Source organism: Sander lucioperca, chromosome 5 (genome assembly GCF_008315115.2).
Source record: "Sander lucioperca isolate FBNREF2018 chromosome 5, SLUC_FBN_1.2, whole genome shotgun sequence".
Lineage (NCBI taxonomy): Eukaryota > Metazoa > Chordata > Actinopteri > Perciformes > Percidae > Sander > Sander lucioperca.
The window spans coordinates 29,241,610-29,268,864 of record NC_050177.1 but is presented as its reverse complement, the minus strand read 5'-3'; the positions used below and the strand labels follow the sequence as shown (position 1 = coordinate 29,268,864).

The 27,255-nt window shown below is 43.1% G+C and overlaps 3 protein-coding genes and 1 long non-coding RNA gene across 4 annotated transcripts in view; 3 read left to right on the top strand and 1 right to left on the bottom strand.

Annotated features, from left to right (window-relative positions):
• LOC118495137 overlaps positions 1-27,255 on the bottom strand; it is a 470,232-nt gene that overhangs the window by 281,751 nt on the left and 161,226 nt on the right. The window lies entirely within an intron of this gene.
• LOC116034886 (NLR family CARD domain-containing protein 3-like) overlaps positions 1-27,255 on the top strand; it is a 972,843-nt gene that overhangs the window by 789,605 nt on the left and 155,983 nt on the right. The gene's annotated exons all lie outside the window — the stretch shown is intronic.
• The window catches only part of LOC116042541 (zinc finger protein 239-like), a 139,659-nt gene that overhangs the window by 87,318 nt on the left and 25,086 nt on the right, over positions 1-27,255 (top strand). The window lies entirely within an intron of this gene.
• LOC116039723 (protein NLRC3-like) overlaps positions 1-27,255 on the top strand; it is a 76,186-nt gene that overhangs the window by 47,402 nt on the left and 1,529 nt on the right. Inside the window, exons 10-14 of the mRNA XM_036001610.1 lie at positions 2,915-3,088; positions 3,184-3,357; positions 3,452-3,625; positions 19,756-19,929; positions 21,364-21,410. Coding sequence (XP_035857503.1) covers positions 2,915-3,088; positions 3,184-3,357; positions 3,452-3,625; positions 19,756-19,929; positions 21,364-21,410 — 743 coding nt within the window. The remainder of the gene's footprint in view (positions 1-2,914; positions 3,089-3,183; positions 3,358-3,451; positions 3,626-19,755; positions 19,930-21,363; positions 21,411-27,255) is intronic.

Here is a 27,255-nt window from a genome sequence, read left to right as displayed (position 1 = left end):
TTTGGACTTTAGGATGCACCAAAACGCTCAAAATTGTGCAGCTATGTGCAAAGTAGTAAATTCTCTGATTTTAGTTCACATTTTGGCTTGGGAGTGGTATTGAGGCTCTATAGCGCCCCCTAATTGGTTTTAGCACTTGGGCATATTTTTGATGGCCTTAATATATACGAAAATTCACAGAAATTGGCGCCCACATCCAAACCTGGGAGCTTTGCGAGACTGTACAGCGATTTGGCCCATACCTGTAAGCGGGCTCCATAGCGCTCCCTAAGGCATGGAAGGCCTTAATTTGGACATAGTTGCTCCGATCTTCACCAGATTTAGTACACACATTGCTCTCATCATTCCGGACATATTTAGGGCCCGAGCGCCGACAGCGGCGAAGGCCCTATTGAAACTGAAGGAATTATTTTCCCGGCAAATGAATTGGCTTTTTTAGGGGCTTAACATATTCAAAAACTCACCAAATTTGGCGGTCGCATCAAGTCTGGTGGAAATGTACGTATTTTAAGGGTTTCGGGAATAGGCGTACAAAAATGGCCCGCTAGCGCCCCCTACAATGTTAAAAAAATTGAGCCCCTGCAGTGCGTTTAACGTAGACTCACAAAACTTGGTACACATATGTACCATGTCAAGATGTACAAAAAACGTCATTGAAGCCATACCCTAAGCCCAACAGGAAGTCCGCCATTTTGATTTCAAAGTTCGAAATTAGTGCGATTTTGGCCATTTCCACATGTCGTACTTTAACGAACTCCTCCTAGAGATTTCATCTGAACAACTTCAAATTTGGTCTGTGCCATCTTAAGACATTAAAGATGAAAAGTTGTTAAAAGAAAAACTTTTCGTCATAGGGCATGGCCGTGGCGGGGCGGCCATTTTGTGCGTTTCGCCGCCGAAAAAGGAAGTGGGTGTAACTCGAGTGTACATTGTCCCATTGGCTCGAAACTTTTCAGGATTCATAAGAGTCCAACCCTGAGGACAAGTAAAGGCCGATATTTACTTAAAGTCATAGCGCCCCCTAGTGGCAACAGGAAGTAGGCCCAAAAGACAAGGTGCTATACTTTAACGAACTCCTCCTAGAGATTTCATCCGATGGACTTCAAACTTGGTCTGTACCATCCCAACACCTTAAAGATGAAAAGTTATTAAAAGAAAAACTTTTCGTCAGACGGTGTGGGCGTGGCGTGGCGGCCATTTTGAGTGTTTAGCGATGAACAAAGAAGTTGTTGTAACTTGAGTGTACGTTGTCGTATCTGCCCGAAAATTCTCACGATTGACAAGGGTCCAGGCTTGAGGACATCTACAGGCCATATTTGACTTTTGGTAATAGCGCCCCCCGCTGGCAACAGGAAATGTGCCTTATATGACAAACATCATCTGATTTGCATGAAACTTAGAATGTGTGGTCTACATGTGACAATGAGCCGGCCCCTACAATATAACCACGCCCCTTACTCCGGCCACGCCCCCTTTCATAACATGTGAACCGTTTAGGTAGAGTCTTGTGTGAGGTGTCATTGAACTCAGCAGAGAGTTGCTTCTTCATTGGTGATGGTTAGGCCCGCCCCCTATGGCTAAGCCACGCCCCCTTTCATAACATTTGAACGATTTAAGGTTGACCATTGTGTGAGGTATCAGTGAACTCAGCAGAGAGTTCCTTCTTCATTGGTGATGGTTTGGCCCGCCCCCTATGCTTAAGCCACGCCCCCTTTCATAACATTTGAACCGATTAAGGTAGACCCTTGTGTGAGGTATCATTGAACTCAGCAGAGGGTTGCTTCTTCATTGGTGATGGTTAGGCCCGCCCCCTATGGCTAAGCCACGCCCCCTTTCATGACATTTGAACAATTTAAGGTTGACCATTGTGTGAGGTATCAATGAACTCAGCAGAGAGTTGCTTCTTCATTGGTGATGGTTTGGCCCGCCCCCTATGCTTAAGCCACGCCCCCTTTCATGAATGCTGATCCATCTAAGGTAGAGTCTTGTGTGAGGTATCATTGAACGCAGCAGGGAGTTCCCTTTTCATTGGTGACGATTTGCGGTGTCTGAGTGCCGCGCAAATGCACGGTCACAAGGAGCGGCGACCGCCGGTTACCCCGACGCGCGCAGAGGAGCGAGGGCCCGTCCATCGCTGCTTGCAGCTTTAATTCCTATTTACTTTTATTAGTTCCGCCCAACCAGAAGTCAGCCGTTTTTAATAATAAACATTTTCCATGTGTTTACATTCTCCAATTTTGGAGTCAATCGGGCATTTGTGCATTTCGCCATCGAAACAGGAAGTGGGTGTAACTTGAGTGGACATTGTCCAATTGGCTCGAAACCTTTCAGGATTCATAAGACTCCAACCCTGAGGACATCGATAGACAGATATTGACTCAAAGTTATAGCGCCCCCTAGTGGCAACAGGATGTAGGCCTAAAAGTCAAGGTGCTATACTTTAACGAACTCTTCCTAGAGATTTCATCTGATCGACTTCAAATTTGTTTTGTGCCATCTCAAGACCTTAACGATGAAGTTATTAAAAGCTTGAGTTTTCATCCAACAGTGTGGGCGTGGTGGCCATTTTGACTGCCATTTATCGATGAACGAAGAAGTTGTAACTTGAGTGGAAGTTGTCCAATCTGGCCAAAATTTCACACGATTGACAAGAGTCAAGACCTGAGGAACTCTATAACCAAAATTGACTTTTGGTTATAGCGCCCCCTGCTGGCAACAGTAAAATCAGCCTTATATGACAAACATCCAATTTACATAAAACTTATATTGTGTGGTCCACATGTGATACTGAGCTGGAACCCGACACGCAAGGAGGTGTGAGGGCCTGTCCAATGCTGCTTGCAGCTGTAATTGCTTAGAATTTGTTTTTGTTTGTTTGTAGCTGTTTTCTTATCTGTTGCTGATTCCTTTTCAGACTGAGTGGCTGTAACCTTTCAGGGAGAAGCGGTGAAGCTCTGTCTGTAGTTCTCAGCTCCAAGTCCTCTAGTATGAGAGAGCTGGACCTGAGTAGCAACAACCTACAGGATTCAGGAGTGAGGCATCTGTCCTCTGGATTGGAGAGTCCACACTGCAGACTGGAAACTCTCAGGTTTGTGATCAGTTAATTAAAAAGTATCAACCTGTGAGCGGTTATTTTCTTCCTATGTTAATTATTGGATTTACTTTTTCTTTAATCTCTTTCAGACTGAGTGGCTGTAACCTGTCAGAGAGAAGCTGTGAAGCTCTGTCTTCAGTTCTCAGCTACCAGTCCTCTAGTCTGAGAGAGCTGGACCTGAGTTACAATGACCTACAGGATTCAGGAGTAAAGCATCTGCCCTCTGGATTGGAGAGTCCACACTGCAGACTGGAAACTCTCAGGTTGGTGTTCAGTTAATTAAAACGTATCACCCCTGAGAGGTTATTTTCTTCCTATGTTAATTATTGGATTTACTTTTTCTTTAATATCTTTCAGACTGAGTGGCTGTGACCTTTCAGAGAGAGGCTGTGAAGCTCTGTCCTCAGTTCTCAGCTCCCAGTCCTCTAGTCTGAGAGAGCTGGACCTGAGTAACAATGACCTGCAGGATTCAGGAGTGGAGCAGTTGGCTCCTGGATTGAAGAGTCCACACTGCAGACTGGAAACTCTCAGGTTGGTGTTCAGTTAGGACCTGAGTAACAATGCAAGTTAAAGCAACATTGTATAACATTCATATTTTTTTTCCGATTTGTCTTCCTATAGTTTCACAGTAATTTACTTCTACTATATCCATACCTCTACACGTGCATTTGTTATGTTTACATGACTTGTAATCAAATCTAGCGAGTCGACAACTCTGCTAACCACCAGCCAAAGGTGCAACAACACAAGACATAGCAAGCCAAGACTTCCGGTATGAGGGGTGCGGTGTAGACGCATAGGTAGCTGGCTCCCATGACTTAACTTTTAGTTTGCCTTTTAAACCTCTCCTTTTAAAGATTTTTAGTTTGCAAAAGGCTAGCAGACATGGTAAAAATAATATCTGCAAATGCCTATTGCACTAGTTGATGTTTTTCTTGGGTTTTTATTAAGTCATGGGATCAGCGCGACAGATTTTAGGAAGTATTACATGATGCTGATCAGTGAATCAGTGAGTTTCATGCTGTTTCTTGCAGCAGCAATGGGGTTTGGGGTTGGGTGGGGTGGGTTGCGTGGGAGGAGAGTGGTGTGTTTTTGTCACTGTTATGTAAGTTTTCTTTTATTGTGCGTTTTGTTAGTGTATTTTTCTATTATTTTTGTGCTACTGCTATAATCCACAATGTTAGACCCAGACAGGTGCTTTATTCCCTCTCTCTGGCGCTGAGTTGTGGGAGGGGCGGGGACATTCATAGAGGCAACATTTCCACCCACACAGTCAATCCCATCATATGATGGCTAGTACAGTCTCCTTCTCTGCACCAAGTGGTGCTGTTCGATTTACTAGTTGGAATGTTAAAAGCCTGGGATCTCATTTATAAAACTGTGCGTAGGATCCTTACTATAAGTGTATGTACGCCCAAGAGCCCAAAATGGCGTACGGCAAAAAAAAGTCTGATTTATAAAACGGTGTGTACGCACACCTGTAAGCAATGTTCCCTTTATAAATCAGAGATTACCTACAAGTGTGCGTACGCGAATCAGCTTCTTATCCCGCCCTGTACACGCCCATTTTTAACCATAAATAGTCAATGCAATGCACCTCTTGAAGGTTGATAAGTATGTTAATGACCCTGGCAGTTGTTCTTTTGTTACACCGAATCATGCCAAATCATGACGACTGGCGGAGAAAAAGCAAAAAACCTCTCAGACGCTTGGGAATGCTGCCAATTGAATTATAATTTCAGCCTGTTGTCGCACAGTGTAGGGAAACCTGATTTATAGACTACCTTTATTAATAATGTCTTCCAAAACGGCAGGCATTACGGCACTCAGTGTCAGCTTCGATATACCATACCTATATGATAAGATTTAACAGAACTATAAATTATATCCAAACAAGCCTTAGTGATAAAGGTTAAGATTATATATAATATTTATATATATAAAAAACCTTAGCTGTCTGACATTTCTCTCTGGAAACAGCCGGTTTCCCCCAGAGTGGCGAGTACCTGTATTTGGACCGGGATGGCACGGTTCCGGCGCGTTGCCCTCTCTACTGGACCCAATTCAGTACATAGATCCAAGAGCGCAGCTTTAGGGAATTTAAATTGGCATATTAGCCAGTCATCGTCATGGTCCCTGAAGTTTCTCTCCTGATTCTTCCATTGGGGGTTAGTCCTCCTGCAGTGCTAGCAGTGCCATATCATGCAGCATTACGCACATGGGTCACTGCAGTATAAATATGTATGTAACAATTAGAGTGATTGTAGACACCTTGCCAAAATTACATCAACTAGTGGTATCCCCCACCCCGAGATACAATCTGAAGACAAAAGTCTAATAGGCAAATACACTTTTCTTCATGCAGGTTTTGTTATGAATAGTAAAGTTCAGACTGATAATGAGGACATTAAGTGTAACGATTGCACGAGAGCTTAACGGCTGTATTTCCAGACTTTGACATTTGATTATATAGCCACAGTTTTAAAGACAGATATTTAGTTATTTACACTGTTCTTCCGTTGTCTAATGGTAGGGTATTTGATGCTAACCTGTATTCCATGGAGTTGGGCCATCTCCTCCTCCTTTGCTCCGTAGCGGACTATCTGCAGGGCTGGACTGGGACAAAAAATTGGCCCTGGCATTTTTTATAATTATTACTTAGGTAGCCGATCTTTGAAGTAAAAAAATGTTATTCTACAAAGGGAGGGAAAAAGATCGATAAAGAATTCTCAAAGAAGGCTGGCTTGTCCAGGTCCAGGCCAGCTCAGCGGCGTCTTTCTCCCGTCGCGTCCCGCTGTCTCTCCTACCTACACAGGCCCCCGCACACCCTGTCCCCCCCTCCCCTTCTACCTGCCTGTGCACTGTGCGCAGTGCTGCTACACATGAGGAGAGAGGGGAGAGAGGCTGCTCCGCTGCTCCTCAGTCACAGAACAGAAGGCGGCTACAGGAGAGAAATACCTCGCGTGCTCGCTGGACAATAATACTAATAGATTTGTCGCTAGTCGCTTTTTTGAAAAAAAGTTGCTAAGGGGGTCTGAAAAGTCGCTAAATCTAGCGACAAAGTCGCTAAGTTGGCAACACTGCCTGTGAGGGCTTTTGGACGGGGGAGGGGCTCACGGCAGCACCCGCTGCTCGTTGAGCACATAACTGCAGAGTGATGCGTGTTTTCGAGTCTCCAAACACCACAAAAGTCTCCAATAACACCAGTAAAAGTCGCTAGATTTGTTGCTAGTCACTTTTGACAAAAAAAAAAACGTCGCCCGGAGGATGACTTGTTTTACAGTTGTGCGGAGGCTCCACACAGAGCTTTCTCCATAACCTACGTAGTGGCCTGATGTTTATACTTGTGCACTGGTGTGTGTGTGAGCCGGCATGTGTGTGTATGTGTGTGTGTGGTAGAGGGAGAAGTGAGAGAGTGACGGCGTTTAGCTTTAGAGCGAGTAGCGACTCTAGAGTCATAGTGAGAGAAACAAAGTGTCTCCTCTGTTCTTTCTGACCACGGTGGGAAATCTGGAGCAGGAGAAGTTAACTATCTCCTTGAGTTCATGTTGTTGATGGAGAAGGAGAACCAGGAAATGAGTCGGGGAGGAAATGCAACTCTACCCAGCCACGACCGAACGACATGTAGTTACATTACATTACGTGATTTTTTTTTTTCCTCCCATCCTGTAGCCTACTCGCGCCCCGCCAGGGGGGCGGGCCCCACCGGTTGAGAACCACTGCCATAAATATACAAATCATAAATCTAAGAAGGAATTAATTATTTAAGTGTAAAAGCAACGTCTTGAGACCCCTCTTGAAGGATCCAAAATTATCACATGAACGCTGAACACTAGGCAACTCATATCATAGAATGCACGCATATTTTAAGAGGACTGTCTGCAGGGAATGTGTCTGACCAATCGCGATGGGTGTGGGCCACCTGGGCCAAAAATGCCAGGGCAAATCTTTTGTCCCAGTCGAGCCCTGCCACATCGTCATCTACTCTCTCTTCCATCTTTTCCTCGCTCGCTCCCATGGCCTTGTCATGGTCACTCTCCTCCTCCTCGGCTTCTTCCCTGTCATGATGCTGTTTCTGCTTCTTTGTATAGCCAACCACCTCTCCTCCTCAGCTTCAGGTAATGCTGATGTTGAAGCAGCTACGACAGCCCTAAACATGTCAGAAATTTTGGTAGATTTTGAGGAATCCGCCTGTAGATTCTTAATCTTTTTCTCCTGTAATTTCTCTGCACCTCCCTTCCACTTTGGTGTTTGTTTGTCCATTTTAACGTGAATGCTAAACTTCCAGCATAACTATTAACAGCTCTTGTCTCAGGGCCGGGAGGCGTGGCCATAGTGGAATTTGTAAATTTGCGGCCCGGAGTGGCGAAGGGGGTTCCTGGATTTGATTGGGTCAGGCCAGTGCCAATAAAGAAAATTAACCAATGAGCCGCTGTGAGTTCTTTATGGGCCGGTCTGGCAAAAAAATAAAAAAGGCCTATTTATATTGGCCCGTGCGTCGGCCCGCTGGGAAAATGCCCGGTATGCCAGATTTGTGACGGTGAGACATCGCTGATTAAATATTAAGAATGACTTTTGATTTAAGATGAGTTGGAGGTGTTTATGGAACAATTATCAGTATCCGTATCAGTACAAGCGCAAATAACACTGCTCGATTTAATCTTCATGCTATGGTGTGAAGAAATGTGCGTGAGGCATCAATACTTACACATATTAATAGTAATCGTTATTCCCACATGTACTTTCTACAGTCTCACTTAAGTTCACCACCACACCATCTGCGTCGCCAATTCCTATTTTGTCTCCAAAATGTGCGTCCGCATGGGTCAGAGTTTGCGTGGAGGACCACACATTCTCCCGTCAAGTTTGTTTTTTTATAAATCACAACCTTTGCGTGGGAAGCGCCATACGCCCATTTTCGGCCCCGTTTTGTGCATACGCCACATTTATAAATGAAACCCCTGAACTCTCCTGTTAAGCGCAACAAGGTGATTTACCATCTTAAAACCCTTAACACTAAAATAGCCTTTTTACAAGATACTCACCTTTTGCCATTAGATCATGTTAAACTTCATAGAGGTTGGGTGGGCCAAATTTATCACTTCTCATTTTCAAGCAAGGCACGCGGGGCAGCAATTCTGATTCATAAATCAATCCCCTTCTCAGTGTCCACTGTCATTTCGGACCCTAATGGACGTTTTGTAATTGTTACAGGTAGAAATGGAGCCAATAACCTGGTGTTGGCAAATGTGTATGGCCTAAATTGGGATAATAAGAACTTTTTTAAGATTAAATTTTTCTCTCTTCCTGACCTAAACTCTCACCAGCTTATCCTTGGTCGTGACTTCAAATGCTGCCTTTACCCCTCGCTTGATCGCTCATCTAACAGGCCTTGTGTTCCATCTAAATCATCTAAAGTTATCCAGCTATTCATGGAACAGTATGCCGTCTCAGACGCCTGGCGCTTTTTTAACCCTAGCACCAAGCAGTTCTCATTCTTATCTCCTGTCCATGGCACGTTCTCACGAATAGATTTATTTTCATTGATAATGAGCTCCTCTCCTCTGTCAAGTTGTGTTTCTACAGTGGTCATGGATGTCTCCTTCCCAGGCAGATGTCTTTCACGCTCTCCCTGGCACTTTAATTCGTTGTTACTTTCTGACCAATTTTATTAGCACAATTAACAGTCATATTGATCTTTTCATATCTACTAATCAAGATGTATCTGCAGCAGCTATATGGGAGTCATGTAAAGCTTACTTAAGAGGTGAAATAATATCTTAGGGAGCTAGCTTAGAGATTGTTTTCCCTGCTGGTGCTGTTTGTTTGGGCAGGTGAGAACGCGGCAATCAAACTCTGGTGTGCACCAAAAGCGGACCAAACTAGTGTACCGAGACCTGGTTGAAGAGGTGGTCTTGGTACACTTTCAATCGAACTCTGCAGAAGTTCGTTTGTGATGAGAACGTGATCCGTACTCGAACCGCACCAACTGTATACTACTACATAGGGCTGAGCTAATGTCTCCTGTAGTCAGGTGTGTTTAGCAATCTGCAATGCAGCAGAGCAGCAAACTGTAGCAGCTTGCAGTGTTCCTATCACAGAAATAGACAGCGGTCAAGCTTGCTGTCCATCACTCGCATCTCCGTGGTCAAACCAGCTGCCACTAAAATTGGAGACCAAAAGTGACAAGAGCAGTAACGTCTCTCGCTACAATACAATATCTGATCATTTAAATGAAATAAGATGGTTTGACCATGGAGATGGAAGAAATATACAGTAGTCCAGAACACAGGACCTTCTTCCTGTATTTACTTTCTTGCTCTCGCCCCCAGACAAATCCAACCAATAAGAGGACTGGACATTCTTGTGTGATTTGTAATGACGCATTTTGGTACGCTTGGATTTTTCCAGGTGTGAAACCAAACCAAACCGAACTGAGGGCAAATCGCTCCAAGTTTACAAACTCACCAACTGATTTGAATTAAAGCAAATGAACTACAGGTGTGAAAACACCCTTACTCTGCCTATCAGACAAAGATTGCTAGGGAAAAGAAAGTCACTCCAAGGATATAGCGGAGCTGCAGTCAAAGTGTGTAGACACACCTGATGCTGATGTTTTCAAAGGACTACTCACAAAGAAGGCAGAATATGACATTCTGGCCTCCAATGAAATGGCAGAGTCCTTTTTAAAAACACGTCATAATTACTTTGAGTTTGGAGACAAACCAAATCAATTGCTTGCTCACCAAATTTGGCAGTCCTCCTCGTCAATGCACATCAACCAGATTAACACAGATATTGGAACAATCTATTAACCCTCAATCCATTAACAATCAGTTTAGAGAGTTGTATGCTTCATTATACTCCTCTGAGCGCCTACATAGCAAAACACAATACAAACACTTTTTTATTTCCTTAGAGTGCTTTAATGCTCATGCATCATACATCCCTGCCGAATTTTTTAAAACATTTGCAGATACACTGTCACTACAGCTACTTAACATGTTTAATGAACCGATGCAAAGTGGCACACTCTCTCTCACGTCAGGCTACTATCTCTTTTGTATTGAAAAATGATAAAGACCCTTTTTCCTGTAGTAATTATCGCCCTATCTCTCTGCTTTGTGCAGATGTCAAAATACTGGCAAAAATGCTGGCTAGACATCTAGAGTGCGTCCTTCCAAATATCATCGCCGCAGACCAAACAGGGTTTGTAAAGAACAGACATTCCTTTCATAATGTGAGACAACTGTTTGATATTCTGTATTCACCCACAACCTCTCACAACCCTGAGCTGGTAATTTCAATGGATGCCGAAGAGGCATTTGACCGTGTGGAGTGGCCTTACCTGTTTTACACATTGAAACGCTTTGGCTTTGGCAATACATTTATATCATGGATTAAGCTTTTGTATACATCCCCTCTTGTTGTGTCCGCACAAATAATGACTATTCTGACTATTTCTCCATCAAACGTGGTACCTGACAGGGCTGCCCACTCTCTCCATTACTGTTTGCCAATGAACCTCTAACAGTAGCCCTCAGTTCCAGTCAGATGCAGGGCATCTCAAGAAGCGGCATAGAACATAAGGTATCCCTCTACGCCTATGACCTCTCTTTCTTTCTTACCCAGACAAATCTATCCCCCTTGTACTTAACCTGACTCCACCAGATGGATTGCTTCGCATTTGCTCAGCATATCCATCTGGGAACTTTCCGTTGGAGAGCTTCTGGGAAGGGGCGAAAATACTGGTTAGCTGATTGGATAAACCATCTGTAATAATCAGTCGCTCCGGATCTCATCTCTCTCGGCGGCCTTCCAGGATACCGCGCCATGGGACCCAGCTGCCTGCCCACGCCCATCGTCCTGCTCGACACCGGTTATCAAGCCACCCTGGACTGAGGTGGTTTGCGGCCGAAAGAGAGCCTCGGGTAGGGCTCCATCGCCTCCTGCCCTCAGCCTCTCCAACCGCTTCAATGCCTTGTCGGAGTCGGAGCCGGTGGCGGCCAATGCGGCTCACCTCTTCCTCTCCTTTTCCCTATCCATCTGAAACCGACACTGACTGTGTTGCTCCCGTCACCGGCTATCCACACCCCCCCACTCCTCGTCCGCTCTTCCCCCAAACCACAGTAATTATTGGGGACTCCACCACTAGAGACCTACGGTTTCATAATGCTGTCACACACTGTTTTCCCAGAGCCAAAGTTGCAGACATCCTGGCTAAAGTTATGGACCTGATACCCTCATTTCCGACCTCTATCAAACGCATCGTGGTCCATTGTGGACATAACGACATGTCCACTCGGATTCAGGAGTGTGAGCGCACAAGGCGAGACTTTACCACTCTCATTGAGGCTTTAAAAAGCACTGGGAAGTCGGTTTTTATTTCGGGCCCACTTCCATCTCTAGGTCGCGGATCATGCCTCTTTAGTAGACTACTCTCCCTTAACACCTGGCTCCAGCTCACATGCAGCATTCACAAGAGGTTTTATTGACAACTTCAATCTGTTTTGGGAACGTGGCTCCCTGTTCAGCAGGGATGGGATTCATCCCAATACACGCGGAAGCCAGATGCTACGTGGAAATTTGCACCACGCCCTGCATACCCAGACCTCTGATTGACTGTTTACATCCCGTAAACACTCCCACAAGCACACTGACCAGACACACTCTCCCAAAGTCAATAATCAGAGATACAGCGCTACACACCCCTCTGTGCTCCCTTCAGAGCAATCACCCATTCATAATCCCATAACCACCGTGTCTGTCCCCCGACTGAGACAGTTTAAACAAAACACTAACAAAAGAGGTGCTATACTAAACAACCTAATTGGAATTAAAACAACTACTGCAATGATAGAACAGAATAGGAAAATCAAATGTGGACTATTAAATATTAGATCTCTGTCATCGAAAGCATTATCGGTAAACGAATTGATATCAGATAACCACATTGATTTATTCTGCCTCACCGAAACCTGGCTGGGCCATGACGAATATGTTAGATTAAATGAAGCCACTCCTCCCAGTCATAATACCCAAATTCCACGAGGCTCAGGCCGAGGAGGGGGAGTTGCAGCCATATTTGACTCAAGCCTGTTAATTAATCCTAAACCTAAACTAAATTATAACTCGTTTGAAAGCCTTGTTCTTAATCTTCAACACCCAACACGGAAAACAGTACAGCCAATTATATTTGTTGTTGTCTACCGAGCACCAGGTCCATATTCTGAGTTTTTATCTGAATGTGGACGTTGACAGCAATAGCCTTAGTACTGCTTTCAATCCACTGCTAGATTCTATTGGTTTCAGTCAGAGGGTGGATAAGGCCACGCACTGTTTTAACCACACCCTCGACCTTGTGCTAGAATATGGCTTCAAAATTGACGATTTAATAGTATTTCCGCAGAATCCTTTATTATCAGACCATTTTTTAATAACTTTCGAATTCCTACTACCAGACTAATACGAAATTAAATAAAAGTTTCTACACTAGATGCTTATCTGACAGTGCTATAGCTAAATTTAAGGAAGATATTCCAACAGCACTTAACTCAATGTCATGCCTTAATATAACAGAGGACCGTTATGTTAAGACGCTGCTACGGTCTGCCTACGGACTACTTTAGACTCTGTTGCTCCTCTCAAAAAGAAAACGATGAAGGAAACTAGCTCCTTGGTATAACTCACAAACTCACAAATTAAAACAAATCTCACAAAAACTTGAAAGTAAATGGCGTTCCACCAAACTGGAAGAATCTCGTGTGGATTGGCAAGATAGTCTAAAAAATTATAGGAGGGCCCTCAGAAATGCCAGATCAGACTATTACTCAACACTAATAGAAGAAAATAAGAACAACCCAAGGTTTCTTTTCAGCACTGTAGCCAGGCTGACAAAGAGTCACAGCTCTGTTGAGCCATCTATTCCTATAGCTCTGAGCAGTGATGACTTCATGACCTTTTTTAATGATAAAATTATAACAATTAGAGAAAAAATTCAACACCTTCTGCCCACAGCTTCTAATGGCTCACCATTGAGCGCAGGAGGGCTAGAGAGAACGATAAGACCTGATACTTATTTAGACGGCTTTTATCCTTTAGACCTCCAACAATTAATGTTAAGGGTCTCTTCAGCTAAGCCAACTACCTGTCTCTTAGACCCCATTCCAACGAGGCTACTTAAAGAAGCACTACCCGTGGTCAATACCACATTACTAGATACGATCAATATGTCCTTATTAACGGGTCACGTACCGCAGTCTTTTAAAGTAGCTGTGATAAAACCTATTCTGAAAAAACCCACCCTCGACCCTGAGGTCTTAGCCAACTATAGACCTATATCTAACCTCCCCTTTCTCTCCAAAATCCTTGAGAAGGTAGTTGCTAATCAATTGTGTGACTTTCTGCATAGAAATAGTCTATTTGAAGACTTTCAGTCAAAATTTAGAATGCATCATAGCACAGAGACGGCACTGGTGAAAATCACTAACGACCTTCTAACTGCTGCTGACAAAGGACTTGTCTCCATACTTGTCTTATTAGATCTTAGTGTTGCATTCGACACTATTGACCATACCATCCTGTTACAGAGATTGGAACATTTAGTTGGCATTAAAGGAATCGCACTAAGCTGGTTTAAGTCGTATTTTTCTGACCGATCCCAATTTGTTAATATTAATGATAACCCATCCAAATACGCTAAAGTTAGCCATGGCGTTCCTCAAGGCTCAGTGCTTGGACCAATTCTATTCTCTTTATATATGCTTCCTCTAGGCAATATTATTAGGAAACACTCAATTAACTTTCACTGTTACGCAGACGACACCCAATTATATCTGTCAATTAAGCCAGACGAAAGCGGTCAGTTAGCTAAACTTCAAGCGTGCATTAAAGATATAAAATCCTGGATGACCCACAATTTTCTGATGTTAAACTTGTTACGAGTGAAACTACGGTTGAACCCAAGTGCAGACAATACAAGAGCCAAATGGAAGTTTAACAGGTTTATTATAAAATGTCCAAGATCAAAAGGCAACCGGAAAAGCAAAGTCCAAGTCCACTGATTGCAGATCCAGGGTACAGAGCGGGAGAGGTACCGTAAAATCCAAGGTCTGTGTCCAATAATCCAGAGATCCAATGTGGAGAGGAGGAAGAGGAATGGCCGGAATGGAGGATGGCAGGAATGGTGGATAGCAGGAGTGAAGTGGCAGCAGGAGTCAGGTTCCAAGAGCTGTGGTCAAAAACAGGAAAAAGTCAGAGCGAGCAAAACACACAAGCGCTAGTACAAAGTGGTGAAGTCAACAGCTAGACTAACGTGGTAGTCTTGACTATGATCTGACAAAGAGTGGAAAGTTGACTGGGGTATTTAAAGCTGAGGTGATTGTGGTGAATGAGCTGCAGCTGGAACTCTGACTCCCGCACACCAGGCTTCACTCCTGCAATTAATGACAGACAGAGGGAAGGGGGAGAGCAGAGACAGAGAGCTATCTAGCAGCAGCAGCAGGCCTAACAAAACTCAAACAAAACGGAAGTTATTGTGCTGGGACCCAAGCACCACCGAACTTCATTATCTAAAGCTATAGCTACCCTAGATGGTATTGCCCTGGCCTCCAGCACTACTGGAGAAATCTAGGAATCATTTTGACCAGGATCTATCCTTTAACGCCCACTTAAAACAAACCTCAAGAACAGCCTTTTTCCATCTTCGTAACATTGCCAAAATCAGGAACATCCTCTCGCAAAACGATGCTGAAAAACTAGTCCATGCATTCGTTACTTCCCGGCTGGACTACTGTAATTCTTTACTATCAGGCTGTTCAAATAAGTCCCTCAAGACCCTCCAGCTGATCCAGAATGCTGCAGCACATGTTCTGACAAGAACTAACAAAAGAGATCACATTTCTCCTGTATTAGCTTCTCTGCATTGGCTTCCTGTAAAATCCAGGATTGAATTTAAAATCCTTCTCCTGACCTACAAAGCACTAAATGGTCAAGCACCATCATACATAGAAGAGCTCTTAGTACCTTATTGTCCCACTAGAGCACTGCGCTCCCAGAACTCAGAGCTTCTTGTGGTTCCTAGAGTCTCTAAAAGTAGAATGGGAGCCAGAGCCTTCAGATACCAGGCTCCTCTCCTGTGGAACCAGCTCCCAACTTGGGTTCGGGGGGCTGACACCGTCGCCACATTTAAGAATAAACTGAAAACCATCATCTTTGATAAAGCTTATAGTTAGGGAGTGAGGAGTTACAGCATAGTAGAGTAGAGTAGAGGGAGGCAGGAAGTACAAGCCTGTTCCAGCAGGGGAGAGTACGAGCCTGGTCCAGGGCCCCTCTCTTTAGCCTGCCTCTCTTAGTTATGCTATTATAACTCTAGACTGCTGTGGGAAGCTCCTTCCACGGACACAATGAGCCGCTCCCTCTTCTCTCTTTTCACTTGTCTCCTTTTGTGTGCATCTTAGTCCCATAAATGCCTGTTACTAACCTAGCTCTGGGGAGTTTTCTCCCCGGAGTCCCTTTGCTTCTTCTTCACCCAGAACATCGCCTTGGAATTGGGTGGCACCTACACCGGGGTCCTGGGTGCAGCTGACGCTATGGACTTACTACACCCTGCTACGCTCTGCGATTCCCCGCAGTGTCCGACTGCGTCCTGCTGCGTCCAACTGCGTCCACCCAGGCTGCTGTGCCTCACTACACCCCGTAACGCCCTGCTGTACCCTACTATGACATGAACTATTACGCCATTGTGATCACTGTTTCACTATCTTTATTATAACTATTATTGCCACCATTCACCACACCCCCAACTGGTGCCGTCAGACACCGCCTACCAAGAGTGTGGGTCTGTCCGAGGTTTCTTCCTAACAAAAAAGGGAGTTTTTCCTTGCCACTGTCGCAATAGCTACTGCTAATGCTTGCTCTTGAGGCAACCACTGTAATAGTTGGGGCTTCGTAAACTACAGAGTTTGGTCTAGACCTACTCTATCTGTAAAGTGTCTCGAGATAACTCTTGTTATGATTTGATACTATAAATAAAATTGAATTGTCTATTACCACCTATGTTGGTGATAGACGGGCCAAATCAACCAGTCAGATCAATGAAGCGTATGACCAAGCGTGAACCAATCGGGAAAAGAGCAAAAACATCTTTTCCTCCGAGAAAAGCCTCCAGTGCCGTTTTTTGCTCTTCTTTCAATGAAGGAGTACTTTCTAATTCGTATAAAACTTGCACAATAGCTACGCTCATCTCATTCGTGGAAGCCGCCATGTTGTTTAGACTGAACAGACGCTTCTTGTTGCGTCACACCTAAACCCGCCTCAAAACCAATGCTGATTGGTCGATTGTTTGGCGAACGGTTCCAAATTTTCTCTATCTTAAGATGCCAGACTGATCTGTGAGAGGAAAACTGGAGCTCGCGAGATCAGGACGGTCTCACGAGGCTACCTTGTACTAACTGTTTTGAAAGACTTCGGGCATATCTCAGGTTATAAATTAAATCGGCATCTTATGCCAGTTAATGCGGCGGCCACAGCCTATCCCCTCTCAAAGTTACCAATCAGAATGTCTCTGGAGCACTTTAAATATCTGGGTGTCTGTGTAACAAAAATCTATTCAGAACTATTTAAAGGTACTCTAAGCGATGTGACGCGTTTTTTAGGCTACAACATTTTTTGTCACATACAGCAAACATCTCCTCACTATCCGTGAGCTGCCGGTCCCCTGAACACACTTTTAGTGGAGGAGCGAGCTAGTCTCGATTTGTTTGAAAATTCTTTGAACGTCAACAAGAAGGAACGTCACCCAACATCACTTAGAGCACCTTTAAATGTAACTTATCCCCTCTTTAAACCGGGCTATCCCAAGACGTCCACCGGTGGTCACTCTCGCCTCTGTCTCTCGCTGGTCGGATAAATTGTATCAAAATGAATGTACTGCCCAAGTTCTTGTATTTCAGTCAATCAGTTCAGGGGAAACTTTGGGCTACAGGTAATACCTGTCTTAGCCTCAGTACATTCTAACCCTCTGTTCACTCCAGCAGTTATTGACAAGGCTTTTTTTTTATCTGGAAAGGCCTAGGTTTTGTGTCAACTTTTGAGGGAACATAGGTCTCATCTTCAAGTCCATGGTGCTATTTTTAGAAAAAATTACAAATTTCTATAATTGGTTAGAAACATTGTTTTTTGTGTAAAAATCTTCATTTTACGAACACTTGTTTGAGGACTTTAGGGTGCACGAAAACTCATGATTTTGCAGCCATGTGCACAATAGTAAACTCTTTCATCTGAATTCACATTTAGGCTTGGAAGTAGTATGGTTGCTCTATAGCGCCCCCTAATTGGTTTTAGCACTTGGGCACATTTTTGACAACCTCAGTATATACGCAAACTCACAAAAATTGGCGCCTACATAAACACCTGGGAGCTTTGCGAGACTGTACAGCGATTTGGGCCAAACCTGTAAGTGGGCTCCATAGCTCCCCCTAATGCCTGGAAGGCCTTAACTTGGACGTAGTTGCTCCGATCTTCACCAGATTTAATACCCATATTGCGCTAATCATTGCGGACATATTTCCCATCTACCTTCATTAGCTCCGCCCAACTGGAAGGCGGCCATTTTTAATTTTGCATATTTCAGGTGTTTTACATTCTGCAATCTCTGAATCTTTGCAAGTAGTATCTGTTGACACTCATGACGAAAAGTTATCCAGAGAATTTTGATAGTTGAAGAAATGCGCAAGTTACAGCAACTTCCTGTCTAAACAGGAAGTTGTGTTATCTTGGCAACAATTATTCCGATTGCCCCAAAACTTGACAAGGTTGTTCGTCATGGCCGGTTTAGCATCTGTGCCAAACTTGGCGTCAATCGGCCATTAGATCGTGCTGTTTTAATTTTTTTTTTATTAATCAGCAAAATATTGATATATGGGAAACCTATTCTGCCTAACTACTCCTGGGGCGTGAGTCCGATCGGCACGAAGACTGGCATATAGACTCGGAGGACCCTCATGACAAAAAGTTATCAAAAGAACTTTAATAGCTAAAACAATGTGCAAGTTACAGAGGACCAACTTCCTGTACGTGGATGTCGAAACAGGAACGGTTGTATCTTGCACACGGCTATTCCGATGGACACAAAACTTAAAACAGTTGTTCCTCATGTGCCAATGAGGCTGTCTGCCAAACATGGCATCAACCGGCCTTTAGGCGGCGCTGTTTTCATTTTTTTAATTAATTAGCAAATTCGCTTTGAGCGAAACCTACTTTTTTTAACTCCTCCTAGAGCGTGAGTCCCATCTGCACAAAAAAGTGCACGTAGACTCGGTGGACCCTCATGACAAAAAGATATCAAAAGAATTTTGATAGCTAACACAATTCGCAAGTTACAGAGGACCAACTTCCTGTAGGGGGCTGGCGAAACAGGAAGTTGCATATCTTACCAAGATTTGTTCCGATTGACAGCAACCATGACATAGTTGTTCCGCATAGGGGCTTGAGCATCCATGCCAAATTTAGAGTGAATCGGCCATTAGATGGCGCTGTTAGAATTTTTTTTATTAGTTAGCCACATCGCGATATATGGGAAACATACTTTGTCTAACTCCTCCTGGGCCGTGAGTCCAATCTGCACGAAAACTTGGATATAGACTCGGTGGACCATCGTGACTAAAAGTTATCAAAAGAATTTTAATAGCTAAAACAATGCGCAAGTTATGGAGGAACAACTTCCTGTAAGTGGCTGTTAAAACATGAACGGTTGTATCTTGGCAAAAGTTATTCCGATTTACATGAAACTTAGAATGTGTGGTCTACATGTGATGTTGCGTCTGCGAGGACCCCCGACTGCAAGAAGGCGAGGGCCCGTTCATCGCTGCTTGCAGCTTTAATTTTCTCTTGAGTTTATTTTATTATTGTGTTATTTGTGCCTTTGTGAGCTTATGAGCATGCATGACTTGTATGTAAGTATGTCTATGTATATGTATATTAGACTACCACTGCCACTAATACCTGTATTAAAACCCATTTGCCCTATTTCATTGATACCTGGGTGGGAGTTGGGGGTAAACCATCTCTTTGTTAGCACCTTGTTTCACAGAATGACTCTTTGTATTAGTTTCACTTCATGGACGAGGTGTAATATGTATCTGTTATGCTCAAAATCCCACAAATAAATCAGAAAAAAGACATAGCAAGCCAGCTAATATTACTTAATAGTCCAACAACTATTTTTATTTCGCGAAACTCTCTGCAACGACTAAAAGCCAGTCAGAGTTGTCTGGCGGCAGCTCGGCTACTCTCTTCTGTTCTCTTTTTAGCTTCCTTTACTCCGCAGAGATGAAATCAGTCTCCACAAAATCATCTGATGTTTATTTATTTGTGCTTTAGAATGTAATCACTGCAAAACAAAATAAGGTTTATTTCACTCTCTCTCTCTCGCTCTCTCTCTACTGGAAAATGAAAATTTCAACTAGCTACACAACATTAGTTCTTGTTGTGTACAGCTGGACTGTAGAGCCCCGCCCATTTCTAGCACTCAAGGTAGTTGTTATGTATTGCTTCTGGGTTGTGGCCCAGGTCCTACCTGAATTGTGTGTGTGTGTGTGTGTGTGTGTGTGTGTGTGTGTGTGTGTGTGTGTGTGTGTGTGTGTGTGTGTGTGTGTGTGTAGTCTCTCAGGCTGTATGATCTCAGAGGAAGGCTGTACTTCTCTGGCCTCAGCTCTAAGCTCCAACCCCTCCCATCTGAGAGTGCTGGACCTGAGCTACAATCATCCAGGAGACTCAAGAGTGAAGCTGCTTTCTACTTTACTGGAGGATCCAAACTGCAGACTGGACACTATCAGGTATGGACGGACAAACACTTTTTTTTTTGTCACTAATTGAGAAACTCTGGTTCATGTTTAATGGATGATCTAAGTGAAGGTGTATTACAGAGATTCTCAATCTTATAACACAAATACTGATTTTTATACCATGTCAGAGGTCCGGAATGATTCGCTTGGCATTAAAGGTCCCATGGCATGAAAATTTCAGTTTATGAGGGTTTTAAACATTAATATGTGTTCCCCCAGGCTGCCTATGGTCCCCCAGTGGCTAGAAATGGCGATAGGTGTAAACCGAGCCCTGGGTATCCTGCTCGGCCTTTGAGAAAATGAAAGCTCAGAAGGGCCAATCTGGAATCTTGCTCCTTATGAGGTCATAAGGAGCAAGGTTACCTCCCCTTTCTCTGCTTTGCCCTCCCAGGAAATTTGGCCCACCCATGAGAGAGAGACATCATGGCTTTCAAACGAGCAAAGTGGCAGTTGGTCAAGGCCACACCCCCACCCTCCACCTTGCCCCCCCCCCCTCTCCTCCTCAATAGCTACAGACACAGAAATGGCACATACTAAAGAAAGCTCATTGTGGGACTGGCTCTAGTGGCTGTAATTCTGTACCAAGGCTGAATTTTGGGAAAGAGACTTCAGATACAATATTTGGGGACCATTAAGGCCTATATAAAGCATCCAAAGATCACCATGTCATGGGACCTTTAACAAAATAAGATTTAATCAACTTACATATCACTTTCATGCAACATACATTCAAGTTGAGTACTCACTTTTCCTAGTCAACTTTTGTAGCGATACAGGTAGCTGAAATTCGGTACTGTCAGTCTGTTACCAGGACATAGAGAATGTTGTTGTATATAATAAACCAAACCTATTTATCCTAATTACATGTAATTTATTTAGACCTTTTCACACACCAAACTAAATAAAACCCCACCAAACCTCCAGCCTGTCAGTCTGTTACCAGGACATAGAGAATGTTGTTGTGCATGTCTCAGAGTAAATCTGCCTACACATGATAGGCGGCAAAACCACTCTGCGCTGGCCGTTCCATTGATTTCCTACGGGGATCTTTGCGCTGCACTCAAAGTTCAAATTATTTCAACTTTGACCTAGTTGTCGCTGACCTTTCTAAGGCGCAACCAATGAGATAATGGCATGTCGTTACCTAAATATATACTATACCTAAATAGCTTCCTTGCCACCCTTGATGACGTTTACCTGCACGGCGCTTTGCTCTGCGCCCTACCTAGTGGTGCGCAGAGAGCAAATCGCGTATCATGTGTAGGCGGCTTGAGTGTAACCACACCGTGACAGCTTTAGCAGCATTGCCCTGACTTTGACTTGAACAAGCTGAACAAGTCTCATTTCACACTATGATGGTTAAACCTTGCAATTACCCACAGCCCTGGAGTATGAAGTTGATTGTGTCTTTGTTTCTTCCTGCAGGGTGGACTATGGTGGACCACAGAGACTGAGACCTGGTCTGAGGAAGTGTGAGTGTGTTTTAAGTTTGCTCTAAGAGAACACAGCTGCGTGTTACACTAGTTTAACCCCTTCCTGGTGCTGGAAGTATAATATTATCAATTAAAATTTATTTATATAGCACTTTACAGTACCAGCAGGTATCCAAAGTGCTTCACATCAGAAACCAAGACTAAAACACATCATACAACATATCTTAAAATAAAAGAATAACACATAGAAACAGTAAAATCAGAAAAGGTCACATAGAAATAGGAGAGGAAAAATGTCACACCACTACTACGTATTAAAAGCCATTCTAAACAGATAGGTTTTGAGTTTAGACCTCAAAAGCGCTACATTTGTAGTCGTCCGAATATTAGGGGGTAACTTGTTCCAGAGTCTCAGGCAGCAACTGCAAAAGCCTGATCACCCCACCGTTTATACCTAGACCTTGGGACTTCGAAAACCAGCTGATTTGGATGCGGTTGTGCTCACGCAGGGTTAAAATCTCTGACAAATACTCCGGGGCCAGGCCGTTTAATGCCTTGAAAACAAACAGTAAAATCTTAAAATCTATTCTAAAACGCACAGGGAGCCAATGTAGGGTGTAGAGAACAGGAGTGATGTGTGCACGTCTAGATGTATTTGTCAAAAAGTGAGCAGCATTTTGTGCAAGTTGAAGGCGTAAGATGGAGCTCTGATTCAGACCAACATATAGAGCATTACAGTAATCCAACCTTGAACTAATAAAAACATGAATCGCCTTTTCTAGATCATGCCTGTTAAGGAAGGGCTTAACTTTAGCCAGGAGACGAAGCTGGAAAAAGCTAATTTTAACAACATTGCTGATTTGCTTATCAAATTTCATGTTGCAATCAAAAGTAACCCCCATATTTTTGACAGCCGGCTTAAGGTATGAAGCCAGGGCTCCCACACTCAAAGCTGGACCATTTGGCATGCCTGAAGTACTAAAGGTGATACACTCAGTATTAGCTTCATTCAAATGAAGAAAGTTTTGTGAAAGCGGTTTCATAGGCAAATAAATGTGCAAATCATCTGTATAACAATGAAAAGACTGGTTGTGTTTCCTATAATAGCCCCTAAAGGCAACATATATAAGGAAAACAGGATGGGGCCAAGAATAAAACCCTGGGGTACCCTACAAGCAGCTGCTGAGGATAAGTCACCAATCACGACAGAAGCTCCTATTTGCCAAATAGGATCTAAACCATTTAAGTGCCGAGCCTCGGATGCCTACACAATGATCAAGGCGAGAGAGGAGGACTGCATGGTCCACTGTATCAAATGCCGCTGTGAGGTCCAAAAGCACTAAAACAGCTGGATTCCCAGCATCTACAGACAATGCAAGATTATTGTGCACTCTAAGCAGTGCAGACTCAGTGCTACGACGTGATCTGAAACCAGAATGAAATTTTTCAAACACAGAGTTTTGTTGCTAAAAGGCTTGTATGTATAAAAACAACTTTTTCCAAAACCTTTGAATTAAATTAAATATTACATGAGGTTACTTACTATTTCAATGTTTTACTGAACAGGATGCTGAGTGCTTAGCAGTTGATGGTGAATTGGCTAAGGGACTGTTCGGTATTTACGGAATGGACCACCAGAGGAAAATAGTGGAGGGTCATGTCTTTTTATTCTTTGTTGTCATCCAATTCTTTTAGTCTAGGGGGGAGGGTCACCCAACTTTTTTATTCATGTGAACAGCAAAATTTCAAAGTGGCTTGTTTGGTGCATATTTATCCATGTAGCTCCATGTAGCTCTCTGTCTCTGCCCCTATCGCTAGCAGATGGGTCCCTTCCTGTTTAGTCAGCCAGACATTTTGAGCTGTAGCTTTAGAAACCGTGGGATTTTCCAAACTGAATAAATCCCGATTGCACATAAACACAAAACTGCAGAAAAAATAATGTTATTCATTAGCATGATTGCCATACTGTTTAGTTAAAAAACATCCAAAACACCATACGTAAACATAGCGGACCAGACGCAGGCTTTTATTATGAAAAGTCAAAGCTTGCGGACAGCACCAGTCTGGAGGTCATCAGACAGGAGGTCTCCAGGCTGCCGTACCCGACTCAAATATCCTTTCGGTCCCGGTGACTATTTGTGATATTGTGCAAATGACAGCCTTTTCAAGGCATTTGAGAAGGAAGGAATGGTGGCATGCAAGTTCCCAAATTGACACTCCTCTGGGAAATGGAGTTTTGGATAATGTTCAGCTTCAGCAGCTTTACCTATACTAAAATATACAATGACTGAGGAAGCCTAGTGAGGAGTCCATAGCAACCGGTGTTGAATTTCCTATTACCCAGTGTGCTTTGCTGAATGGTCTCAGTGTTTTATTGTTTTATTTGATGTGAATACTAGTTCACTAGATGAGTAACTTAGTATTTGAAGTAATGCAGTAATGCAGGAAGTGTGCATTTAGTTTCCATGCTTATTGTAGTTCCACAACAATATTAGTGAGTAAATCTACTGAAATGGCCACCACACCATAACAGAGGAGTGTGATGCGTAAGATGAGAATGCAGAGGTTTAGTCACATAAGTCATGGTTGTGAAAAAACAATGGGAATCTGTACATCTTTGCAAAGCGCAAATCAGTACAGATGGCATCAATAAATTAATCGGGAGGGTCATCCCTTTTTTCCTTACCATTTTGGAGGGTCATCCAAAACATATTGCTAGTGAAGGAGGGTCAAGTCTATATTGACTAAAGATCCCAAAACTCCTCCGGTGGCCCCTGAAATAAATAATGAACAATCCCTAAGTCTCACTTTACCAGTGGATGTTGTTATTATAGGCATGAGTAACTATAAAGAAATAATCAATAAACATTAGCGTGGTGCCTCCACTGTGGAACTACTTAACTTATACACTGTGAGCTATATCGGTATTTCCCCAGAAATAAATGTCAAGTATTTTAAATGTAAACCGTAGTAAATTGAAATGTTCAGGACAGCCAGGTAAAATGTATAACACAAAGAAATGTATTTTACTATTCTGGTTTCTCTTTCTGTGTTTTATTCAAATATTTTGTCTTAGTCTTTTTTTTAAGATATCACTTTATGTTATACATAAACATCTTTACTGCTTTTACAGTCTCAAATAAAACTCTAAACACGTGTCAATGCACTTAAAAATCCCTTAGAGAAAATTATTGCTACCCATACATTTCAAGCAAGTGTCCTCTAACCCTTTTCACTTAAATATGAAACTTTGGCAGTTGACTTACATTTTACGAAGGTAAGTTACCCTTTAAAATAAAATAAAACTCCTTTCTTTCTCTCACAAGAACATACCAAAGTTAACCAATGCTTCAGACGACTTTAGCTTATCAAATATAAAACAGTTCTGGTACAACCTCTAAATATAATTATGAACCTGAAAATGAGCAGAATATGAGTGCTTTAAGAACACAACAGGATGTTACAGAAATGGGCTGTTTCAGTGACACTCCCACTGTGGAGAATCGCCGGATAGAAGAAGAAAACAGGCAAATTACCACTGTCCTCCATTGGGCTGCACAGTATATGTTTTTTATCCTCATCTCGATATCAAATGCTGCAATAAATAAATTTGGCCAATGGGGCAGCACACATTAAACTTTTAACCTTACTTCCGCAGTAACGCATTTACACAGAAGAAGAAGAACACGATATTTGGTAGCCGTTAGGATTAGCGAAGTGAGTGTAACGTTAGTAATGGATGTTTTTTACTCCCTTAACATCAATTCCATTGCTGTAAATGACATTAGACCAGGGATCACACAGCAAGGCCACAGAAGTGAGGAGTCATCTAATAGGGATCCATGCAAGAACTTGACTCTTATCTCTGTCTCGTAGTAGAACATTACAGTGAACATGTGTTTTACAGTGCTGTGAATAAATGGATCACCGAATCCAAAGTTATACAGCGCACAGGACATGGGTTTATTTTTAGCCTAGAAAACGTGTTTCGCCCTCAGCGGCTTATTTGGATATATTCAGTCACTACAGATATGACTAGGTGATTATGACATGATTATTTTTACCAAGTGTGCAAGCATGAATACTGTGTGAGGACTTGTGTGTGTTTATGTGTGTGGTAAGCTGTGTGTGGTGTATTTGGCCTGCTGCATTACTCTTCTGCAAATATAAGCTACTGTATGAAAGCTGCAGTAATGATTGTCTAAACCCAGCTTGTTGGCTGCTACTTGAAATCTGTTCGGTGGGCTAATCACAGTTTTATGGTGCTGTTGTATCAGCAACTCAAGTTTTAACTTTAGTTAAAAAACATAAATCAATCTCTCTCGTTCGCTTGCTTAGTTAACCGCGGCAGAGGTGGGTGTGTATCTGCGCGTGTGTGTAGGCTATGTGTTTCAAGGCAAACTCTAAATTTCAGAACACCCTCACTGAAACGTTGAGCGACCCCATAGCACCAGCAAAAGAAAATCTCCTCCGACGCCACAGCCCTAGTCCTCCAGTGAAGTCCTGGTTTCTCCCGGTCCTCGGTGAAAGCTGCGGCTGGCGTTTACAGCTGACTGTCCCTCATGGCGGCGCTAGCTTAAACGTCAACGGTTAACACTTAACACTTTTCCAAAGCTAGTGGAAACAAAAACGCAGTTAACCTGCCTGAACTTCACTTAAAACTAAGAGATAACAAGCTTGAGACACACCAAGAGCCGATAATCGTCCGTTGGACACTCTGCCGAGTTCAGTGACTCGAGTCTGTTCGGTGTGTTCCGTGCCGTCATCCGTCCGAGGGGCCATCGTCCTTCATTTTGGCCGATTTGACATGTATAATCGGCGGGGCGGACACTGCCGGCAGTCGGATTAAAATGACCCATCGGATTGGTGGAGTGCTAACCCGGAAACGGGGAGCGGGATGAGCGTGACTAGAGTCTCTCAAAATCTGACGAAAATCTTTTAAACTGACCTTTGCTGATCTGAAATGAAGACAGATTCAGCAACTGCACGGCCTATTTCTCGCTTAAAATGTTTTCAGAAACTATTTTAGTACAATATGCGATCGTATTCTGAACAAGCCGCCATGACAGTCTGACTTTGAATTTCTGGAGACACCAGACCCATGTGACGCGTTTGTCCAATCAACTGTTTTCATTTTCAAAATTTCAATTTTTCATTTTTGGGCGACAATACAGATTAGTGCCGCCTGCGGTTATGGAGACGTATTACGTCTCGTCTCTTCGGTGTGTTCTGAGGCATTTTTCTGACCAACTCGGTCCGAGTTCTGACTGCCTTTTCTATGGTTGGCCGTCGGCTCAGTGTGTCTTGGCTATTAGGGATGCACCGAATCCTATCGCCAAATGTGTGACAATTATGTTTGTTGTTGGCAAATTTTTTCTAACCAGTGTATGATGAAGGTGTTGTGAAATGTTTGTTTAAAGCACTTAAATAAGAAATTCATGTTGTTTAGTTTAAAACAGTCTAAAGGAAATGGTAAATTATAGTGTGAAAACTCACTATTTACATTATTTACAGTACTTGATTTACAGCTGATATGTGAAAAGGTACACAACCTTATTTGTTTAACAGTAATTTAGTTTTACTGCCAACCGTCACAGGAAGTGCTTTTATTTTGAAGTAGCCTACACAGAAGTTGTCGTGTACTCTTGCTAGCTTACTGAAATGTTCTCTTAATAAATCCATGGATGCAACATGTCAGTCAAGCTTAAGTTGCTCACTTTCTTGTTTGTAAAACTGCAACATATTGAACAGTAAATGGTCACAGCAAAAGACAAGAGATTTTGGTCGTCATTCGAAGGCATTCCACTACAGAAGGCATGTTGGGTAGGTGAAATTAGAAAGCCAACGTTAGCTAACGAGCAGCAGCCAAGTAGGGTTCGGTTCA